At 34.7% G+C, this 24,006-nt stretch overlaps 1 protein-coding gene across 1 annotated transcript in view; it reads left to right on the top strand.

Moving 5' to 3' along the window:
- Positions 1 to 23,462, top strand: part of LOC121410695 (homeobox protein Hox-D9-like) — a 30,759-nt gene extending 7,297 nt beyond the window's left edge. Inside the window, exons 2-3 of the mRNA XM_041602944.1 lie at positions 2,868 to 3,801; positions 21,126 to 23,462. Of these exons, the coding sequence (XP_041458878.1) occupies positions 2,943 to 3,801; positions 21,126 to 21,379 (1,113 nt within the window). The 5' untranslated portion in view covers positions 2,868 to 2,942 and the 3' untranslated portion in view covers positions 21,380 to 23,462. The remainder of the gene's footprint in view (positions 1 to 2,867; positions 3,802 to 21,125) is intronic.
- Positions 23,463 to 24,006: the final 544 nt, after the last annotated feature.

The raw sequence follows: 24,006 nt of genomic DNA, 5'->3' as shown, positions 1-24,006 counted from the left end.
GTTTTAGCACTGTTTTGTGAAAATAGTTATATGCACGTCATCATGAATATTCAGTAGGTGGGCTGATGATGTCACATCCACACGTTCCCTTTTTTATGTTATTACATGAAATCATAATTTTTCAATTTTTTCATACGTGTGTGAATAATGTGTCTCCATTGTGATGAAATATGTTGCGGCAATAAATAACGAATGCACTTAATCAGTTGTCAATCCCATTTTTTTCAGTTCTATGTAGAATTTTTTTAATAAACCTAATTTTATATAATAAAAAAGTGGGGATATGACATCATCAAGTTGCTCATTGAATATTCATGAAGACATGCCTAGAACAGTTTCACCGGAATAATGCATGTCTTTAAAATGCCATAACTTTGTTATTTCTAGTCCGATCTTGATCAAGTTTTCAGTGTTTTGTTGACCGATTTTTCTTTATTTGTTTAAATCATATTATTCTCAGCCCGGAGCATCCCTTGAAGTGTCAGGGAATTTAAACATTCATGTTCTGTCTGTTAGAGTGGAGTAGATATTCTATTTTTCTATTATTTTGTTTTTGTTGTAAGATAGTGCCCTTTTGCACATTCCCATTTCAACTTCGTTCCGCCGCCCTTGCTTACATCAACCACAAAATAAACCAAACAACTTGAGAAAATTTAATTTCATATTATACAATAATATAAAACAAATGCGAATATGTTTTATCATGAGTTCCCTCATATTATGGACCAGGATGTGAATAAATCTGTTTTGTTGCGAAATCAAGCAAAATTTAAAATCGTCACAACTTTCTTATTTTGCTTCCTATTTGGATCAAATTTTAAGTGTAAACTTGTTTGATATTTTTCCCATTCTGTTGAAATCAACTGTTAATCATCACTAACATTTTTGTAGCTGCTCGCATGTGACGCCACAGCTTAACTTTTGACGTTTTTTTTTTCAGTTACATTATTATTTCATTGATTTTCGCCAAACCTTCGCCGATATGCTTATTCTCAACAATACTTTTGTGTAGTCATAGATGAGATTTTCGTCTTTCAAGTCTTGTCTCATGATAATTTAATTTCTGATTTGTTTATCATAATCAAAATTATTTTTTTAGAATTATTAATTTGTGTCCATTTCGGAAGGGGTAGACGAACTAAATTCACAGTCTATTTGCATTTTGTTGACGATTTTTGCTCACAAAAATATCTGTATCCTCTTGATACATCACGTATGTCGTCACTTGAACATCAATTCATGCGGTTTGAAGACATGAGGGAGTATACCTTGACCATATGCAGAAAAAGTCATCGAAAGCCATCTGTTTATCTGCGGAGTTTTCTAGGCCTACATTTTAAAATATTTTTAACTTGTTTTCATTTGGTGCTATTTTTTATTATAAATTACACGCACAATCACTATGTTGATTTAAACAATTAAAGCGAAATCGAGGGAAAAAATACAAAACAATAACTTTAAAAATCAACTTAAATCGGATCTAAAAAAAAAAGAACATAGTGACAGTTTTAGTGGATTTCATAAACAAGAATACACGCACACAAAGGCGAATTGAAAATGTAGAAACCGATGATGACGTCACACATTTACCATTTTTGTTTTATTTTTGTACTTTATCAAACAGGGCCCCTTGGTCGAGTAGTTCTTGTAACTGAAAGGGCTACCCTCTTTAAATAAAACCACAAATAAATAAAAATAGATAAATACATATCATAGATTATGATTTTTTATTTTATTTCTTTGCTCGTTTTAACTTTAATCAGAATTTGAATCTTCCGTGAACAACATGTGGAATTATATTGCAATACCATCTTGTTGACTCTACAAAAAAAGTGTTTCATATTGTAAGATTGAAAATAAATAGTGGATAAGAAACACCATGGACTCTATCATTTGCATACCATCCGCGTTTTTTATTAATATATCTGTTTTGTGAAAATAAACGAAACTCGGTGTCGTAATCTTTTCTCTCTCTCTCATCGCCAAATTATTGAGGTGGTCGTGTGACATTTTAATATAATTGTTCTAAATAAATGTATTTCAATTGTTGTTTATGTCGTGAAAGCATCGTGGTGTAGCGGTTCTGATGACCCTCGCCTTTCAATCAGAGGGTCATGTGTTCGAATCCCACAGCGGCCAAGTGTCTTTTGGCAAGGTGTCAAACTGTAAATCCACAATTTGCCACTCTTTACCTGGTAGGATGCGAAAGTCTAGGCTATGTAGTTTGCCTAGCAATTGAGTCTTGTAACTCTTGTTGGAATGCCCCCCCCCCCCCCCCCGGGAGTGGAGAAAGTGCATAGATTGTGTGCGGGGATGCCAGGATCCGACGACCAGGGTAATAATAATTACAAAGCAAAGCGCTTATAAACAAAGTGTAATAAACGCAGTAAGTTATTATTACGTTTTTGTTTATCTACTGCAGAGCCCGGGGTAGAAAACTCGCATTAAATATTCTAAAAGATTTTGTATTGTTCATTTATCTTTTTGGATAAAAAGTGAAATCTAACTTCTAGAAATGAGATGTGAAAAATGATTTATTACGTCTTGGAAAACTTATCCGCATTTTCATTTGGCTATTGTCTGTCAAAATGTCAATAAATGTTAATAGCCAATTCAAGACAATAGTGATGTGTATTATGCTAATTATATTAATATTTGGTAGTATTCTTACTATTTACGACCTGGAGTAACCTTGTCTGTTCTAATTTCATTCGACCCCATGCTCTCCGCGGATCTGATTATTACCAATTGTGTCTTTGTTGGGAGGAAAATAGAGGGGAAATGCTTGATGAGGGCGGGTTATTGGCCTAGATGCATCACGTGACAACTTCAAGGTTCTCTCTCTTCCTTATGTTTTATGCCCGCAGGTCGTGGGGGTTTATCACCGTCTCCACCGGACTAGCCCGTAATATCGACGACATAAAAATACGAGCGATATTAAAATGACGACATCAGCCTTCTGTGTGAATTCATTGATAAATGGAGGAGATAACGTGACTGCGGCTGCCTTAAAAGGCGCCGTCCAAGCAGATTTACATTCGTCTATCATTCACGGATCGTCGAAATGCTCGTTGACACCGAAATTTGCCGATACATCGATCCAGGCGGCGTCGGTGGTGACGGCGACCACGGGCAATGGACTGGCGACGACGCCTCAGGTGTCAACAGCAGCGAACATGTATCATCTACAAACTGACCAAAATACCAGCTATGCATCGCCTTGGTTTTATCCCGCCGAACACCATGCTTACTCCACCATGCCCGTGCCCATGTCGGCTGTCGCAGACGACTTCGACAACTCGGCCTACTCATACGCCATGGGTGGACCAAAAAACTTTGAATCAGGACTGATGGCTGCATCTGGCGGTGGATTCTACTCGATCGGACGGCATCAAGCCTATGATAGATATCCCAACCATGCTAACACCGTGTATCATCACACTGCCGCTGCGGTGTCACACACGGGACCCTTACCTGTAAGCCTTACCACCGCCGGGACTCTGGCGACGAAGTACATCACCAGCGATGGTGGTGGTGGAGGTGGAAACACGAGTCCACACGCTACAACGCACACCTTACTTGACGAGAAGCACAAATACATCACCAGTGGTGGGTATGACGGGTACAACTGCCCCAAAGACGCCCAAGCAACTACCAAATCTGCTGGGCAAAGATCGGTGGAGATCAGTCCAACGTACCCCTCGACGGGCTCAGCTGGTGGTTCACCGGTTACAGTCATCCACAGTAAAGACTCACCTGAATCAGATATGAAAGAAAATGACGTCATTGATGACTGTGATGGTAAGATTTGTTTATGTATATCATTTTGCATGACAGAGAAGCGAGGAAGATATATGTTTTTATTAATTGTAAGAAATTCAAAAATTATAACATATGGTAATGAAATTATTATTCAGGATAAAAGTATATTGTTTATAAAAGCAATGATATTATAGATTAGAGAGAGAGCTTAAAACAAGAAATAATATAATTGGTTATCAATAAAATGAGAAAGTTTTGAAATAGGGCATAAACATTAAAGCATATGATTGCACCTAAAATTTAGGGGGAGGGATGCCATTTTTTCAGTGATCAGTACTTGACTAAACAATTTTAAAATTTTCTGAAAATTACTACTAAGAATGATGGGTGACATGTCTGGAGTTAAAGTGGTAAGCTGAGGAGATGGGGAGGGGTGGGGTTGACGTGGGACAGGGGGGAATTGAGCGTCAGGCATAAAATAGCAAATTTCAATGACGATTAATCTCGTATAATTACCAATGTTTTAATATAAAAAATATTCAGGTATATTTCCATGAAAATATAAAATTCTGAAGAAAAAAAAATTGTCCACAAGACGATACTGGTAATATGTAAACGGTTCACCTGAGTGTATGGGATATGTAGAAATTTAATTGGTGGATCCGTTAAATTTAAGATATGCTAACTTACGGACCAACTTTAAACGAACAATTTTTATGAATAATCCTTTAAAGGTTTCAGAAGTACTAGAACCTCTGGAAGAAGAAAGAGTCTTCTTAAAAAATGATAGCTGGCTGCTGAAATAAGACATGGACAATTCGATGGATTGATATGAATGATAAGGAATATTCACCATCAACCCAACACGTTTGTTATGCATAGGCCCTAAAAGAAAATATAGCTGTGTCGTATTTTTTTTTCAAAACACATACACACGTGGGTATCAATAATGCAAAAGTATTATTTTATTTGATGTAACATAAAAGAGCAATGTATAGAAAGACACCTCGGTCAAGGGCAGAGAGAGTATATAAACGATCTTATAACTGTTCCAGTACACATTCCGAAAAATATACGTTGTAACCGACTTCCCCTTACAAATACAGTTACAAGAAATTGTTTTCCTGAATATTCTTATTCGAAACCTTCAACGCCAAGGTGAAGTACATCTAAGATGGAAATGAAGAAACCAAACAAGCATACCACTTGAATTTCATCAAAATAGAAAAATAGGATAGTTCTAAAATTTTGCTTAAAGGGATACCCCGAGCTGAAGATATTTATATCTTGATAAATAGAGTAAAATTCACGGAGCAAAATGCTGAAAATTTCATCGAAGTCGGTTATTGAATTTTGAAGATTTGCATTATTCCGCTAAAACAGTTGTAGGCATGACTTCATGAATATTCATTAGGTGGGCTGATGATGTCACATCCCCACTTTCCTTTTCTTATGTTATTACATGAAATCATGATTGTTTCTATATTTCATAAATGTGTCTATATTATGGTGAAATAAGTTGCAGCAATGAATAAATAATGCACTTATTCAGTCGTCAATTTATCCAATTGTTTTAGCTTTTGGTAGAAAAAATGAATAAACCCATTTTCATAAAATAAGATATAAAAGAATAAGTGGGGACATGACATCATCAGCCCGTCATGAAGACATGAATAGAACTGTTTCACCAAAATAATGCGAATCTTTAAAATTCAATAAATTCGTTATTTAACCAATTTTGCTCTGTGAATTTTACTCTATTGAGATACAAATATCTTCAGCATAGAGCATCCCTTTAAATTCACGAAAAAGGTTAGGCTTATTCGTTGTATGTAATATGCTCATGAGTGGCCCTACGACGTCATTCCTTTTGGATTTGATTTTATATTTTAAAATTATTTTTTTGTATTAATGAAGTATATATATCTTTAATAACGAAACGCAATTATGGAGATTTCAATTTTGACAAGAAAAGGAAATGCACTGACGAAAACTTGTTATATGTACACCTTTGTTAATGAATAGTAATTTCATATAAATATTGGTAATTAAAGTGAACACTATGAAGGTGAGGTTGACAGTGATAAAAAAGTTGTCCCGATGGTGGTAAGATAAAGATATGAACGAATTCGAATGACCTTTTACTACAATTATTAAAATGGTAATATTTATGACATATAAAATACCTCTATTTTGGTTATTTGTTGATTACTAGAATTTAATTATTAAAGGAGAATGAAATCTTTGGAACAAGATAGCTTGTGTGAAAACAGAAAAATCAAAGAAACAAATCAACAAAAGTTTGAGTTAAATCGGACAAATAATAAGAAAGTTATGAGCATTTTAATTTTGTGATCTCTTGCTATGGAGATCCTCATCTTGGCAACGCGACAAAGATGTGTGATGTCACTTGTGAACAACCCTCCCCATTACTTTAGTATATATTTCACTTAAACTGCCTAGTTTATCACATCTATCAGTGGATCATGTATTCTTCCTATAGGAGGTCATGTAATACAGATTTTCAAAGAATACAGCATGGAGGAGTTTGTATCACCATAAGAAAAAGCAAAAAGATACATTTTTTGGGGTATTTTATAGTGCATCAAAGGGAAAGTTGTTCACATTTGACATCACACATCCTTGTCGCATTGCTAATGGGAGGATCTCCATAGCATTAGTGATTGCAAAATTCAAATGCTCATTACTTTCTCATTATTTGTCCGATTTTTCTCAAACTTTCTTTGTTCTATTCTTTGATTTTTCTGTTTTCACACAAGCTGTCTGGTTCCAAAGGTTCCATACCCCTTTAACATTGGCGGTTCCGATCGTTCATGGAGCCGTTTATTCATTTTATATTACAGAAAGAAAGTTTAGAATATCGCATTATTTCATATAAATAAAACAAAATAAAAATGTTTGTGATGTCATTTACTTTCCAATATTTAGATACCACCTTTATCATATATCCGTTTCCTGAAACTAAGGCCTGCCCCATCCCAAAACTAGTGGGACTCAATACACAAATATCCAGTTAAAATAAGCAATCAGGTCTACAGTAAGAAAGTTTATGGCACTTTAAAGTCTTGATTTCACAAAATAATTCGATTTTCTCCATTAATACAGATACATTTTGAGTGGAATAGATAAACAAAAAGCAACCAAGCAAGCATAACGATTATAATATCATCAAAATTTAGAATCGCGCTTATTTTCATAAACGTTTATTCACACGTTGTCCTTGTCCTTATGCAACATATGATGATGTCACAAACTATATCATTTAGAGTCAATATTTCAGTTTGAGTTAAGGTCTGCAGGAATGAAATAATTTCTCAAACGTGAAATAGACTCATATTGCAGAAAATAATTTAAGTTAAGATTTGAAAGGGCCATTTTTCAACTTTTTTTTCAAAATAAAAACTTTTCCAGAGAGGGTTTTAAGCAATTGTATCCTTAACAAACTTTAAACTTAAAATTACAAAAAAAAATAATAACAGATGAAAAAAAAGAATGGTCACTATACTTTTTTCAGAATAAATAAATGAGCCCAACATACTTTTTGGCCACCCTTAGCACTGCTTAAGCATCGCTTTATAGGTCCTGCTAACTTTTTGAAAATAATATGGGAACCAGTAGGGCAATTTGGTCTATACATTATTTTTTTGTTATAGCTCTCACTCTGACCTGTAGTTTTCATCAAAACATTAAGCCACAAAGCCGAGATAATGGCCTAAACGAAGGCTCGTCAGACTATTACTAGGGTGCAAAGATGAGAGTATAGTACAACAGCTCATCTTCTGATCAGGGAATTATACCCATGCTTTATCACATGAGCAGTCTATTCATCACAAATGTGATGATTGCTTTTAGAGATACCGCTTATATAGAAGTCGTTTTGATGGTTTGGGAAGAGCCGCTGGGAACTGGTATTCTGTATTCAACAGAGCGGCGACGTCGAGAAAGTTAGCCCGACTTGGTCTGGTGGATCCTTTGTTGACTCGGGGCTAAGATGGGACATTACACGCGACAGAGGGTGATTTATGAGTCTCCTTCGAAGTGTATGCGACTCATATGCCCTGTAATCATCCTTATTTACTTGTTGTTTAGGATGTTAAAATGTTCTCATTTATGTAGACTAATAAAGAGAGGATTACAAGATACATAAGTAGCTAAAGGAAAAAAAAGAGATAAGAGGAGACAAAGGCCAAAGATTTAAACACTGAAAATGTATATAAAGACAAATAGATGCGTGAAACTTAAATACTGTTGATGTTATGGGTGTTTCACACATAATAATGACCAATAGTTTTTTTTTCATAAAAAACCCATAGAATAGGATTCATCGGAGTGCATGAATGAAGGAAGCTTTGCGTATATCATTACCAGTGATTACAGGGGAAAAAATACGACCATCTGAGATGGAGGCCCAACAATTCTGAAGTATCTTCCGCTCTTTAATCACTTACGTGTGATTCGCAAAACCTAATAAAATACGCGCGCAAACTCATCACCAAAATATGTGCGCGTGTGCGGTCCAAGTAGGATCGTCTTGAGAGAGGTGCATTACATGAACGCTCATGAATGTATCCATGTCATAATCGTCAGCTGTATCAACCTAGGGTTGAAAAATGATTAACGGTTGGTAGATATTTCACTAAATCACGCTTCTTTATTACATTCTTGAAAGAAAGACAAAATCCAAGCTTCGACAGTGCGCCTTTGCGAGGATGGGTGTTAAGTATGTTCGGTTCTCGATATTCCCTTCAAAACATGACAAATTGTTATGCACGTGGCTAATGTATGCTTTTGAAGAACAAATACTTAATCTGGAGTGTAGACCTAACCATGATGTCCACCCTCTGCCCTAATTATAATCAAAGCTCAAAGATAAATTAGTTCTGAACATATAGAAGAAAGGTTCTTGCCTATGTGACCCCTTACACAACGATTTTCGTAAGATTTGTGGGACATTTGTCCATAACTATAGTAAATTTAAAAAAAAGAGTAATCATGAAATTGTGGTTGGATTTTGACTCTTTAATGTCAGCTCACAATACAATTAGCATGATTAGGTAATGAGATCTAATAGACAGGATGAGTGGGAATTCGCTCAGTTTATAATCACTAATTACAGTGATTACTTTTCACAAAGTCCTTACGCATTTTAAAGCAAGATCTCGGAACAGACCAGCTTTGTCGAGTTGTATGATTTGCACTTTATCTAAATTGTGAAATACATGAAGACATATTTTTTTTAAATAATTCTTTGCCCATTTCACCTTTTTGAAATTAAACTTGAAAAATGTGCTATGAGTGATACATTATTAATCTTATCCAGACGCATTTTAAAATGCAAGTCAGGACTGTACAACCCATTAAAGGTCAACGCCTTGCAGTAGTTTCGGATTGGTAGACAGACTGGCCCAGCCCCTTTCCTCAAATTACAATTCAGAGAAATGACGATATCCCCTTTTAATTGATGGAAACTTCTGATTCCAATCTGACTCATTAAGGGTTCCTATTCCTCCCAGACCAATTCTTGTATAATTAGGAAGTCCGTCCCAGATTCTTAAATTTACAAGGTGAAGTTCGATCACCCCCAAACAAACATCTTAATTAACGTAATGGACCGTCTATACAGACGCAGTAGGTGACTGGGGGTGTTCCGTTTTATTATTCAAGAGACATCATGACCAAGCCCGGCTGAAATTAGCCCAGGAAACATCTATCCATTTTTTCCAAAACGTGGTGACTAATGGGTGGAAGGTTGGTAGGTGCTTCATACGTTTGATTTTAAGGCTGCGTCAGCAACCTTGCACCTCATCTTCGAGGCGCCATTTCTGAGGCGCCATCATTGTAAGCGTTGGCCAACAGACTGACAGCCAGACGGACTATTGCGTTAGTGAATGGTATCTAGGTAATATTCATACCAAGGCAAGCAAGATGGCATTGCGTGGTGCATAACTGTGTCTTCGGTAATGTTCAGCGATGTTTGTAAAGTATTTTATATGCGCTAACTGCATGGCTGTCAGTATTCATACTTAGGCATATATCTTTCCTATAACCTTTGTTGCCGTCGCTAATGTATTTTTCTCTTCGACGAATGAAGCATTATGATCTAACCTTCTGCATTACGCATGTTAGGGAAACAAACTAGAGGAATGTTATGTATGCTTGTCGCCTTTGCAATGCGTTAAAACCAGACATTGTATACAGATTCATTGATAAAAAAATTTTTTTTATATTTCTGAGGGATTATTAGATGAAATATCTAACATAGGGGAAGTGTGAATACGACGAAGTGGTGAATAGGCATCGTCATGCTTGACAGATTAGAACAACGTTTTATTAAATGTAAGTAGAGTAGCTGTAGATGGAAGTTGAGACGCAAATTGCACTTCTTCGTTCTCATCATTCAAACACTTCTGAACAGCTGAGATAAAGGAAGGGAGCGAGATCGTGGCCCTGTAAAGTATTCTAAAGGACCCCATTAGGATGTATGGCTGTCACAACAAATGGGGGTTTAAGGTCGGGATAGGGGCGCTGTCTCATTAATAACCCTCCAAGCCGGTACTTCGGGGGTGAGAAATCCGTCACGACGGTCATTCATCTCCGTCGAAATTGACTTCCACTGCCAAACTTGACTGAAATTATCGGCAAATATTGGGCTTCTACCACCAGTGGTCTGGCTGCGTCACAGGAGAGTATAGACCTTTGGTTTAGATAGAGACCATGAATAGGAATGTAGGTCTAGGTGTGAAACGTCACTGACCATTTTATCGGAGGTCACTGCCCCTCTGAGAAACGGGATCGAAATAAATGCGTACTAGGAGGGAATATGGATTTTTTTTTTAATTGTTTGAATTTTATATCAATTTTATTCATAATATTTGCATTCTTTTGTTTGACAGGGTTTGTTTGTATTAATTTCCATGTAAAAATGATAAGATATATACATGTTCAAATTTAGAAATCGTTTACATCATGAGGATGGCCCATCTCAGCGGTATTAACAAAATATACTGTTCTTCCATGGGGTCCTTAAAAACGTAAATACATGCATATAAAACAATATATATATATGTATAATCAATGTAAATGGAGCATAGGGCTTGAAACAGCTGAACCAGCGGCTTGGCACTTTATAACAAAACATAGGAAGCGGGGTAGGCCTAAAATTTGTAAAATTGGTGAAAAGTATTCATCAGAAATTATATAATAATGAATGGGTGCTCTCATGTTATTATTGGAGACTCCTGTACATTTTTCTTTGAAAACAGAAGATTGATACTTTCTGAAAATTATGTTAATCAAAATGGAATATCATGTTTCCTGCTCTAGATTGCCATGATGACGTGATTCCCTTTGTGTATCTCAGATACCCTTTTTCAGGTTGGTTACATTTACCCTTGATGTAAAACATATTGCAGACAGAAATGACACTAGCCATTTTCAGACTTGAACCCCCATGTCTACAATAATATGTTGACTGGGATTTCAGATTTAGAAATGGAAAAGTTAATGCAGGGTTTAAACTGAGGGATTAACTTGTCATTTCAAAGTAATTACATTAACAATCATATAATCATAATAATCAGTCCACTGGCCCATTCGAGAGAGAAAGACCTAGATTCCCTTCCTTTTCTGTCCTCGATCATATCGTTCGAGTATTATTAAAGGTAGTGGGTTTCTTCTTCATTTAATTTCTTGACAATCTTGTTGCCATGAGTCAGCAATATCTCTTATCAATCACACAATCTTGTGCACCATTGACGAGTCGCCCCCCGAAAAAAAGCATGAGAACAAAATGCATATAACGTGATTTAAAAAATAAAAAAAAAATAAAAGTATTCGCGCGAACTTCGCGGCTTGCGTTAGACGTTTGTAAAACTTTAGTGATAAGAATAATGTTTTGAGAACATCGTATACACACGAGTTATCACAGTTTTGCGCATAAGGCGAAGATTTTTAAAAGTGTTTAGGTACAAACTGCGAAGAAAAGACGCTCCAGGATGTGAAAACGTTTGAGAGTAATTTTCTTTTTGTTTTGTTAAGTTGTGCCGAATGAAAAACGACATAACCTGCGAACGATTGGCAAAGCATTAAAATCTCTTCGGTGCACTTTGTCGCATAAAAAATGCAAATGTAGGACTACCGTTTTTTTGTAATTGCATGTTTTGTCTCGACTGCAGGTGCCCATCGTCAACATTTAATTCTAAGCCACAATTAAAGTTATTGTTTAACTTTGTGAGCAGCCGATTTAAAAAATTCTCAAACCAAGATGAAACATGTGTACAAGTGCATGTATTAGAACTAATAAACCCTGAAAACAACCATTATTGAGAATGAAAAGCTAAAACTACAAGGCAAACCCTGATTTTGTAAATAGGCGTCTTATAGACGCATAAAATAGTACACATAAGTGTATGAGATGAAATTAAGATGGTGTTTCCGGTCACTTTATATTTCAATCTTTGAAGCACTAAATTATTATTTTTGAACGCAATTTTTTCTGAGCTTCATTTTTGTAACATATCACAGACACAGGTGACAAGTGTGAGCTTCTAGCTCAGATTTTTTCAAAGTCAAACCAATGTTAACCAATCACTTTAAGCTTTTGAACTGTCATCATAACTTAAAAAGTACATGGATCTATTTCATGAAACTTAGACATAAGGGCATTCAGGCATCGCTGATCACCTTGAGAAAGGTTCAGGTCACATGACTAAGGTCAAAAGTCATTTACGGCCAATGAACTCTGATCACTTTGAAGCTAACAACATTATAATCTCACGTCTTAGTTTTCGAAATGTCATCATAAGATTTGTATACGTGGGTAAGCAAGTACCACTGATTGTCTGGCATGAATTGCAGGCCGCACTATCAAGGTCAGATGTCGCATGAGGTCATTAATTTTTACCATTTTGAGAAAAGGGAACATTGAAATATTAACCAATGTATTACCAAGAAATTGGATGGATCTATTTCATGAAACTTCATTTATGACGCAAGAGCATAATCTGGCATGAGTTGTAGGTCACACGATTAAGGTCAAATATTTTAGGGTTAATGAACGATTACCATGTCGAGTTAAAAACATTGAAATCTTAACCAAGGCCAAGTTTTTGGTACATTATCAAATTAAATGTATATTTCATGAAACTAGGAAATAAGGGCAATCAAGTATCACTGTCCCTTTTTGCGTAAGTTTCTGTGCATGCTCAAGGGCAAATATTTTGTTGTTGTTGTTGTTTTTTGGGTTCAACGAGTTTTGACTATGTTCTGGTATCAAAATTAAATGTCATCAATTTTTCAAAAAGGAAATTGATCAATTTCCTGACATTTTCAGATGAAGTTAATCAAGGGTAACTGACTATCTTTTAAACACATGCTCAAGGGCAAAGGCCATTTAGGGTCAATGAGGTTTGACCATGTTCTGGTATCAGCATTCAAATATTCACGAAGATTAAGTTATTAAAATGTCATCAACTTTTGAAAGTTTATGGATCCTTTTCATGAAAGTTTTAGATTAAGGTAATCAAGTGTAACTATCTTTTAGAACATTATGATCAAGGCCAAAGGTCACTTGAGGTCAATGAACTTAATATTTTATCATTAAGTAAATGGCGCTTTGTGAAAAATTATTCAACTTAGTTTTCAGAGTCATGGACCCTATGTAGATGGACCTACTACCTGACTGCCCTGACAGAGTAGAAGGTCCACGGTCGAAGGGTCCATGTAGAATCGCGTAGCAAAACGTACATAAGCCTCGTGAAAACCGATGTGCGCCTGGTGGGAGAAGCATGAATCCTAATATACTAAATTACTTGGGGCGCGCGCCATCTAAAATGCGACACAATGGTTTGTAAAATCGTATAGGACTGCCTTTAAATGCATTATACACTTCCTCGTGTTTCTTTATAATTCGAATAGTAGACTAAATGTTAGTGGAGACGACATCCCCTCGAGAAATATGTATACCGGAATGCTCATTTCCAATGAGTTGCCGGTTTAGATTGAACACTGATTTCCCTGATGAGTTCTGCTGTGATCAAGATTACCATTATTACCAATACCTTGTGTCCATGTAGAAGGTCCATGGTCCAAAGAACAAAATAGACAATTAAGATTTTTTAAATGTTATTGTAACCGACACAAAATGATTGAAATTCATGTACGTTTTAAGATAAAGAACAACAATAACTGATTTCAAAGTTATTTTGTTTTACTGATTGAACTTTTCCTTATTAGTATCTCTACCGTTATGTTTGAAGGGCAATGCTAGAACGTCTGTTCTCAGCCCATGTTACCGTAATATTGCATTCTTTAAAACAGACCAAGCTGCGAGCAAGAGCAGATTACTACACACAGATGTGATTTTATTAGCCCTTTTGACTAGAGGCTTGCTCAATTATTATGCAGAAGTTAGAAGTATATCTCGAATGTGAAGGAAAAGTGAGAATAACTCAAAAGTGAGAATATCTTATCTTGTTTATTACTTGCCTAATATTTTCATTGTCAGTATTATTGTTCGTTTGTTAACAGGGCCACATGGAAGACTACCAAATTGGTGATAAGTGCCACCGTGTATAAATGTCAAATAAATACATAAATGAATAAATAAATAAATACATAAATAAATACATAGATAAATAGATAAATAAATAATTAAAGGACAAGACTACCACAGCAAAGATGAAATCAAGCAAGAATAACACTTTGTATTATGTAATGCTTTAATTTTCTCCTCGATGTTATGTAAAACAAAAGTTTTATTCATCCATAAACATATTAAATTACCATTGTTTTAACCTTTCGTGCTCCAGAGGGTCCTTATTGTCAAATCTGTATTTAAAACATGAAATATTGTACAACAAAGAAATAGTGTGTGAGTGGCATCATCGAATATAATGTTGTGCAGCATGATTATAAACTGTTCTGTAAAAAAAAATATAAGCGAAATTTCAAAATCTTATTTCATGTCCCAGTCTGAGGATTTTTTTTTTTTTGGGGGGGGGGCTCTTTATCATTCATGTGATATATCTATTCCCCGTATACTGATTAAAAAAAAATTAAGTCTACTCTAAAAAAATATTGGGTAAAAATGCTCCATGAGGGTAATTATGTGTCCAACCAACATTGGGCATTTCTTTTGGGGCATTTTTATTTATCCAATTTTACCCATTCTAAAGTAATTGCTGCTTATTTTGTAACCTTACTGGACAATTATGCTTCCCGCACTGGGTAAAATACTGCCCCTAATTGGTTGGACACATAATTACCCTCGTGGTGGTAAAAAAAAATACCAATTCTTTTTTTACAATGTAGTAGGCTAATTTCAAGTGATAAAACAAGATACTCTTTTTTATCAATTTATGATAAATTTTTCATTGCCTGATTGTTTTTTTTTTTTTAATTTGGTTAAATCAATATGTTGCTGGGTGGACTTCATTTTCAAACCTTTTCAATGAACCGTTTCATCCGATTTTGTCTTCTGATTTGTTTTCTTGTTTGACTTTAACTTTATTAGCAATTTTAATTGGACTATATTTTGACAATAATGATAAATTCTACATGTATCGCACCAGTGCAAGAATCTTTTCTATACACAGCCAAGGGCGATCCGCCTTTTACACTGGTTTCAGTTTATAATTGGGGGTTCCTGGGAATTACGGAGATTACGCGCAGAATCGATGGACTTTCTTACGAGAGGGTGTCGGCAATCAGCGGGGAGTCTGCCCGTATACTGCATGCATGCTGTGTTGTATCTGAATCCACGCGCCCAACGCAATAATCAAACATTATTGTCGGCAATCAAAAATAGGCGATGATTGAGAAAAAGAAAGGTAAATGACCCTTGAATTATTCTGAGACCTGTATTAAAATAATTATGTACATGTAGTTTGCATGGTTATTCAGTATTCACCATTCATTTTGGTTCATGAGAGAAAATAGTTATTTGGCGGGTACCTGAAATAATAAAATGTTATTGATATAATCTGATATTAATATTTAGTATAAAAATTGAAATAGTGGTTGATTAAATGATGAATGATGTATCAAATCTTCAGTCTTCAATTTGAAATCTATTTAGGGATGTCTCTCTTACTTAATAAAGTCATTGCTTATTGCTTGCGGATTGTTCACTAATTTTTTTACAAAAAAGGAAGAAAATGCGCATGCAGACTGAAAATCATTCAAATTTCCCTGCCAGGGATGGTGATGAATTATATAGAATGGCATTGGGATTTTGTTTACGGTCATTTTTACATTTCCCTATTTTTTTTTAATATTGAATATCGGCTGTTCGGGGCTTTTTTCAGGACGTCATTTTTAGAATACAGACACAATTAACATTATGGACCTTAAAGACTTTTATACTTTGATGATATTTTCTTAGTGTTTTCCACATTTTCCTCAGAAAATTTACTTTAACTTGTAGCTTCATTTTTCACCTAGCTTGAAATGAAAATGATTCGAGTGAGATAAATGAACGACCCAGGGGAAACTATATCAGGCATTCTACCCAGGCGCGAATTTATTCCGATTCATCTAACTTTGTTTTTCTCTATTTACACTTATCAGCTTAATGCACAAATCATTCAATTTTCTTCTTCACGTGTGACTTTGTGCGCAATATTTTCATTAGGGTCTCGAAATTTGGTAAACATTTCAGGCTCATCCTCGTCGGATTGGAATCGGGTGTTTACATGTTTTGTTCTCCTTAATTAGAAAGAATTGGTTTAAATAATTTAATTTAATTTCCTAGTCTGATCAGGTCACAGAAAACTAAGGATTGCTTATTGCAAGCGGCGATGAGTTTGTGAGTCGAATTGACATGCGACATGTGTAAGAAACGCACTGTGTAATTTATTGCTTGGGCAGGAGAAGCTTGATAATTAATCTACGACCAAAATATTTCCAATTGTGTGTATACTCAGCTTCGACGGACTTCTCTTTTAACGAACCTTCAAATACCTGGACCCTCCATGTTGATCAAATTCGATTCTGAAATTAATTGTGTATAGTATGACTAAAAAAAATAGAAAATGCATTTCGTTAATCACGCTATTACCCTATTATTTTGCTCTCCTCTTTTCTTCTTCTTCTTCACTCTACATTTTTATTTATCCAGTCTGATGAAAATTTTGCCCATTCTAAAGTAACTGCTGCTTATTTTTTTTTTTACCTTACACGAGACAATATAATTCCGCATTGGCTAAAATACTTCCCCAAATTGGTTAGACACATAATTACCCTCGTGCTGGTTAAAATTTTATCCAATATTTTTTTTTACAGTGTTCTTGTTCTTCTTCTTGTTATTTTTCTTTTCCTTCTCCCCTCCTTCTTTTCCTTTTTCTTTTTTTTTTCGTAGGAGGGTGTGCGTTCATCCCCTCTCACACTTTTTTTCCAATGGGGGAGGGGGCAACACATTGATACAGTTTATCTAATTACATTCGATTCGGAGGGGTAAACATTCTGACCAAACGCTCCACTTTAGTTTACTTTGATGCCCATGAAAGTAGAAGAAAGCGGGGTTTTTTGGCCGTTATTGTTAATGTAATATTCAAGGGAACGCATAGACTATTTAGAAAATTTTGGGAAATTTATTCCTAAACTTATACAGTGTGTGTGTGTATGTACATATATATATATATGTATATATATATATATATATATATCTTCATCAATTTACTCAATTTGCAATTCTTTGAAAATACCAACTTCTTTATTTTCTTTATATGTTTGTCATTTTGCTTCCGAAGAAGATTCTGCTAGGATCGAAAGCTTAGGCCCCTTTTGACTCTCTATAATTTACTCCTTTTGCTCCTTTTTTTTTTTAGATAAGCAGTTTTCAGCAGCTTTTTTTGCCATTCGTTACTTTCTATCAGTGTTCTGTTTTATTTCAGGTTACTAGTATTATTCAAAGATATTTCTTTATAGGCATATGTACTATTATTACGTCTTACGTCTTTTATTTTGCAATTTCCCTGGCCTGCATGGTTGGAAAAGAACGTTCGTTTTGGTGAATATATTTCGCTACATATTGGTAGCCTTAAAGCTATATATATTGTATTTGAGAAAACACCTGAAACATCCTTGCCCTGTATTTTCTCGGGAATTCCCATGACCTTTGCTTAAAAAGACCCTCAATATATCCACCTATACCGTTAGACACGAGTGCTATGTTATTCAGTCAAAGTCGGCACTCTTTTGAAAATATGCAAGCATATTTTGAAATTAGGAGCAAGTACTTGGCGGGGCATTCCGAAATAACTCTTTAAACCTTGAAGAATCATATTAATCATTTATCAAACCTTTGTCGGCAGAATGTGAACTCCCTTTTAACCACTCGTCAGCATTCCATCATGCGAGGATTCTGAAAGAAAAACGACCTGAAAAATATTTGCTGCAGATCATGCATTGCGCTGGTTCCCCTTACCGAGATTGATAAGTTCGTCTAATCCGAGATTAGTTTTTATTTTCAAACGTGATGAAATCAATGATTAGTACAATATTTCGGGAATGAACTCAAGGAACGGTGATGAAATTATAATTCAGAATTATTTTCCTTTAGTGTGTCATGGTTGTAATACATGCATCAAATTAATCTTGTTGTTGTGGTTGTTATTATAAGTTGATATGTACGGGGGGGGGTCCTGCATTATTCCTTAATAAGACAATCTCATTGAATTTGGAAATGGTTTTCATGATTTGTCTTTTGGCAGTAAACTAAATTATGTAAAATGATATTTCCTTTGAATATAACTATCAAATAACCAATGCGTAATAGACAATCAGATCCTCACATGTCTTGAGAATATTGATGATAAATTTGATATTTTTCACTGGCTGTGGAATGATTAACCCTTTCTGTAAATATAGGGTCTTTAGTGTAATTTTTTATGGTATTGTGCTCTTTTAAAGCGATAAATATTACATTTGAAAAACATTTAGTTTAATTTCGTCTCTTTTCGCCACGTTTAAAAGGTAAATTAAACTTTACGAAAGTAAAGTTGGAAATCACGATTGTAATATCTGAATATATGCATCGCAAGTAGAAAAATAATTATTTCATATCCCATAAATTAAATATTTGAGAATTGTTACAACAGATGTGAACTTTGAGGGTTAAATACTTCCCAAACTTGAATTTAGGGCACACATGAGTATTACAGACCCCCATTCACTCACGTGTTATATCATAGCTCATCAAAAAATCATTAAAAATCAATCCCTCGATAGATTTTGCTTTAATTCACTGACATTAGTCACAATTAACAGTACATTAAGACTTGATATGTTAATCAGGTACTTGACCAGCTCAATCAAAAGTTAAATGGCCTGAAATAAGACTAACCATAATTTCGGCCAGTTCATTGCCACAAAAACCAGAACTGCATTGTGGGTAATAATAATTAAAATGAAATACAAAAATGCAGTCTAGCCTCCCCAAACGCCTTAATTATGAAAGAGTATGAACGTAGCATTTTCTCTATCGTTTTTCTTTTGATATACAAACATTTAATCTATTTTTAATGAATTATTTTAATCAATAAAGTCATGTGATCTTTACTTACGCCTGTCCGGCATGCTTTGCGCGCGGTTGAATTACTCTCATGTGCCCTATAACGCGGTAAGTTTAGTGATTACATACGCCAACAGAAGGCGCTGTTCAACATCTTCTGACAGGACTCCCTAACACGGAGCAAATGGGATTCGTTTTCATGTTGATTGCCTGAAAAGAATATCGTTATTTTTCTAAATTTCAAAATGGTTTGATATCTTTTAATCTGTCAAGTACTCGTGATTTCCTTTCCGATAGTAAAATACATTATCTGTTTCTTAGTTGTTTTATGATTGTATTGATATTGCTGTGGAATTACTGTATTGTTCTTGCTGTATACAGGAAAGCTTTTCTTTCACTTATCCTCGTGAACTACATGCATTTACCGGTGCATATAGCATATAGACAACGACCAGTAAACACCCTGGAAATTGATTTTGCTTCTTATCTGACAAAATCGGGATCCGAAATTTCCCAAGGGCATGATAATTCTCATTTACGACAAAAATGTGATGTGTAAAAATTTGATTGATTATCAAAATAAGTATATATTATGCAAGAAAGTAATGATAAAAATGATGAATCTGGATTGAAAATATGTTAGGTTTAATCACAATGGAATCGATCGTGGTGACACTTGTAATTTATTTTGTTTGATTCATTAAAATAAATTAAATCTTCTAGAAACGAAAAAATGACAGAAAAACATGTGTACAACAATCTACATGTATGCATCAGTTTCATCTATTTATACTTATTATCTCACCCTATTGGCATGATTAGGGATAAAGATTGTTCGGATAGATTTGTTTCATAATTATGATAGAGGGTATGCACTTCTCCTCTTTCTGGCCGGTGAGGGGGCATGACCTCAAAAGTTCAAATGACCAGCCGCAGCAGAGTCTCTGTCATGCGTCCATATCATTCTGTCATAAATTCAATTTATGAATTCAGAAGGGGGCTGTTAAGAGTTAGTTTTATTGCAAGCCGGTCTTGCTTTGTTTTCGTAGGCCACCGCAAATTGACACTGCCCTACAAATAGTGATCATTTACTGGCATTAAATGAATTATTGATGAATTGTTTCTTATTCTCGATTATTATTATCAATTATTATTACTAAGAACCGCTCGATTTTCACTTCGAGAATATGCATGTATTACGAAATTGTAATCATATTAATATGACCTTTATCCTCCACACTTTCCTCTGTGATATTTTCTTTAACTGAATAAGCACTTTATATTTATTTGATTTTTAATGTAAAGAATAGCTGTTGTGTACCACAAAATATTCATTTCATCGTCTTTAAAATAGAAGCGATTATCGAATTATCACAATGCGTAATATTGGTATTTGCTTTATGTAGTTCCTTTTGTTTATGTAAAGAATTGAAGTCATTGTAAAACAAAAACAAAGACTAATATAATAAAAATAAGTTCATGAGAGATTATATTAAGAATCACCCAACGAAAGGAAAAGGGACAAATTTGAAAATAAATAGTCATTATTGAAATGAAATAAGTAGAGACTGATATATTGTTTTTCTGATTTTGTCAAACTTTTAGGGAAGGGGATGATAAGAATGAACTTCCCAATTTGTTTTTAAGAAGTAAAATTATACACCTCTTATGTCTATATTCCCTTAAAAATAAAAAGAGTGACAATGGAATAATGTTTGTGAGCTCTAGTGGAAGATTAAGATGAAAATTAGTCATTTTGATAGAATTATTATGGCCTGACTAAAACTTCTATACCTGTCTGTTTTTACATTCCCCTCTCGTGTAACTACAGATGACGAGAAACAGAAGAACGGGGACACACCAAACTGGCTCTCGGCTACCTCCGGGCGGAAGAAGCGCTGTCCGTACACCAAGTTCCAAACGCTTGAGCTGGAGAAAGAGTTCCTTTTCAACATGTACCTCACCCGAGACCGCCGGCTTGAGATCGCTCGTCTACTCAGTCTCACAGAGCGGCAGGTCAAAATCTGGTTCCAGAACCGGAGAATGAAGATGAAGAAGCAGAATCGCGCACAAAATTACCCTTAAATTCCGATTTGGATGTCAGGAATGAACTATATTACGTTGGAACGGTAATCTTTGGAACAATACTTGGACGTGATTGTGAACTGGTGTTAATTGATCACACTCCGTGGACACTCTGTGATCAATGCACGAAACAGCAAGCGATCTTACATGATGCTATTTAAACATTTCTTTCTTTAATCATATAACAAGAATGGTATCAACATTAACTTCAAGTGACACTGTATTTGACATCGATTTCAAATGTTTTGTATTCAATCGTACAAAGATGTATAGTGAGAGTGTGAACATTGATCATGTTGATTGCTTAACCTGTGATTCATTTTCGTCATAATTAAGGAAGGATATTTTTGTCAAACTATTGTCATTTTGGTATATGAATTATGCTTACTGTCTCAAATTATGGAGATCCATGTTTAAATCCGCGAGAATATATTCATGTGGTAGAATGTTTTTGTCACCTTTTAAACATGTTAATTGCGGATGTTAATGTATTCATTGTTGTCAGTCATTGTTTGTTATAGTGCAGATACTAAACACCTTGAAAGTATCTTAGATAAAATGATCATACACGTCCCTGTTCAAGTCTGCAAAAATCTGCAAATATCTACTTGGAGGTTGTTAGCTTATATTTACAGATAAATACCTCATACCCCCCCCCATTCATGAAATAAATAAAAAATATAACTGCTAATTAATTTTCACACCAACATAGGTTTATTGGATGATTGGTGTTTACAAACTTAATAGTCTGAAGTATTTTCCGTCAGTGGGGGTACGCATGAATTATTAACTGTTTTGCCCCCAAAATAGCTTTAGCCATAAAATACCAATCATGATTAACTAGGTATAGAATTAAGAGTATTTTCTTGAAAATTAATGTTTGAAAGATTGCGGGTTACACAGTCAAAATAATTCGATCAGCAAAATTCATATAGAACAAATCTTCAATGTGTTCTTTTCGTTCAACTTTCAAGGAAAAAGGATTTTAACAACAGTATTACATAAGAATATCTTGAAAACACAGGTCTTGTTTGCCCCGAGTATGTTGTAACGACTTGTACATATTATCGTGTTACTTGCCATATTGTCTGTATGGAATTGTGAATATGGATGTATCATATTTTTTCTTATTGCATCATGTTTATTATACATGTGATGATATATATTATTGTATTCATCTTTAGTCGCTCGAGCCAAAGGTTATTTTCAGTTATATCATACTTTTTGTCCTGATACAGCAAACAAAAAATACTACTGTGATGATGATGATGATGATGATAATTGAGTGAGAATTAGTACTGCCTGTAATTTTTGTTTTTAAAATGTAAGAAAACAATTTAAAAATATTGAGTTTTGTGAGCGAATGTATTGAAAAAGTACATAGTCTGACTATTAATATATATATACATTTTCCATATTGTTACATTCGTTTTCAGTTGTCAATGAATGAACAACATTGATACGTAATGGTGTTTCTAATTTATACGATAATTCATCAAATTAGAAACTTTCATGGAAATATCTTTGCCCGAGATTTAGGCCTACTACTTGTACACGTAAAAACAACAACGTATCATTGGTAAAAGTGTCAACAATATTCTGGCATCAAAATTATCTATAGGAATTCCTATTTCACTCATTGAACTGCCCACCCCAAAAGTAAATAAAATGTTGACACATTAACATTTCCAATAATGTCTATCAGTTATTTGATATTCTTTCCAAGTTTTGAGTAAAATTCTATGTGTCTGTTTTTAGATTTAATGATGACGCCCATATCAATCAGGCCATATGCCTTTACCATGTTTAATCTTAAGATTTGTTTATCTTAGATTTGTTTATCTTATTCCAGCAATGACACTGAATCTAGTGAAGCATGTTTATATTTACAAGAAATCAACTAAAGTCAATTCAAGAAAATAATAATGTATTCGGTAAAATAATTTCACTGACTGATTTATTTTTCGTATTAAAACTAGATTGAGAATTCTAGTTTCCTACGTAACATGATTGAAGTTCTATGAACATTTTTGACCCATGTATTAAGATATGATTTAATGGTAATAAATGTTATCACGTTCTTGTTCAATCCATATCAGTGCTTTCATGTATGTGATTCTACGCAAATCGCACCCCATGTATATATATATCACCGATAATTATTATGTTCGAAACTTTTGTGTGTTTTTTTATTTTCCTGGATAGATGACGACGTTTTATAGGGAACTAGCGTGACAAACAACAAAATACCGCCGCCCACCCCCCCAAAAAAAAAACGAATTAAAAATACCAGCAATAAGCGAAGCTGAGTCCATAGCGCCATCAACGTTTGACACCAGTCATTCACCTTCGACCTGACCTTGGTGTAGTCATCGACGAAGAACTGATGACAAAAATGAACCAACAACAACATTCCATTTTGTCACTCGCTACTTTCCTTGCAACTGCCCCCCTCCCCCATCTTTCTTGCTTGACCTTCCATTCTTGAAACATTTTGATGATTTTTGTTTTCTTTCTTTCTTTTACTTGACGTCGGCATTTTCGCAAAGGACGAAACCATGGATGATTTACTGGCGAGAGCGGTCTGATTCGAAACCAGGGAAATGCCAAGTATTTCAATCTCGGTC

Source organism: Lytechinus variegatus, chromosome 3 (assembly GCF_018143015.1).
Source record: "Lytechinus variegatus isolate NC3 chromosome 3, Lvar_3.0, whole genome shotgun sequence".
In the NCBI taxonomy this organism is placed as follows: Eukaryota; Metazoa; Echinodermata; class Echinoidea; order Temnopleuroida; family Toxopneustidae; genus Lytechinus; species Lytechinus variegatus.
Note: the sequence above shows the minus strand (reverse complement) of the source record. Positions and strands in the feature narration are given on the sequence as shown.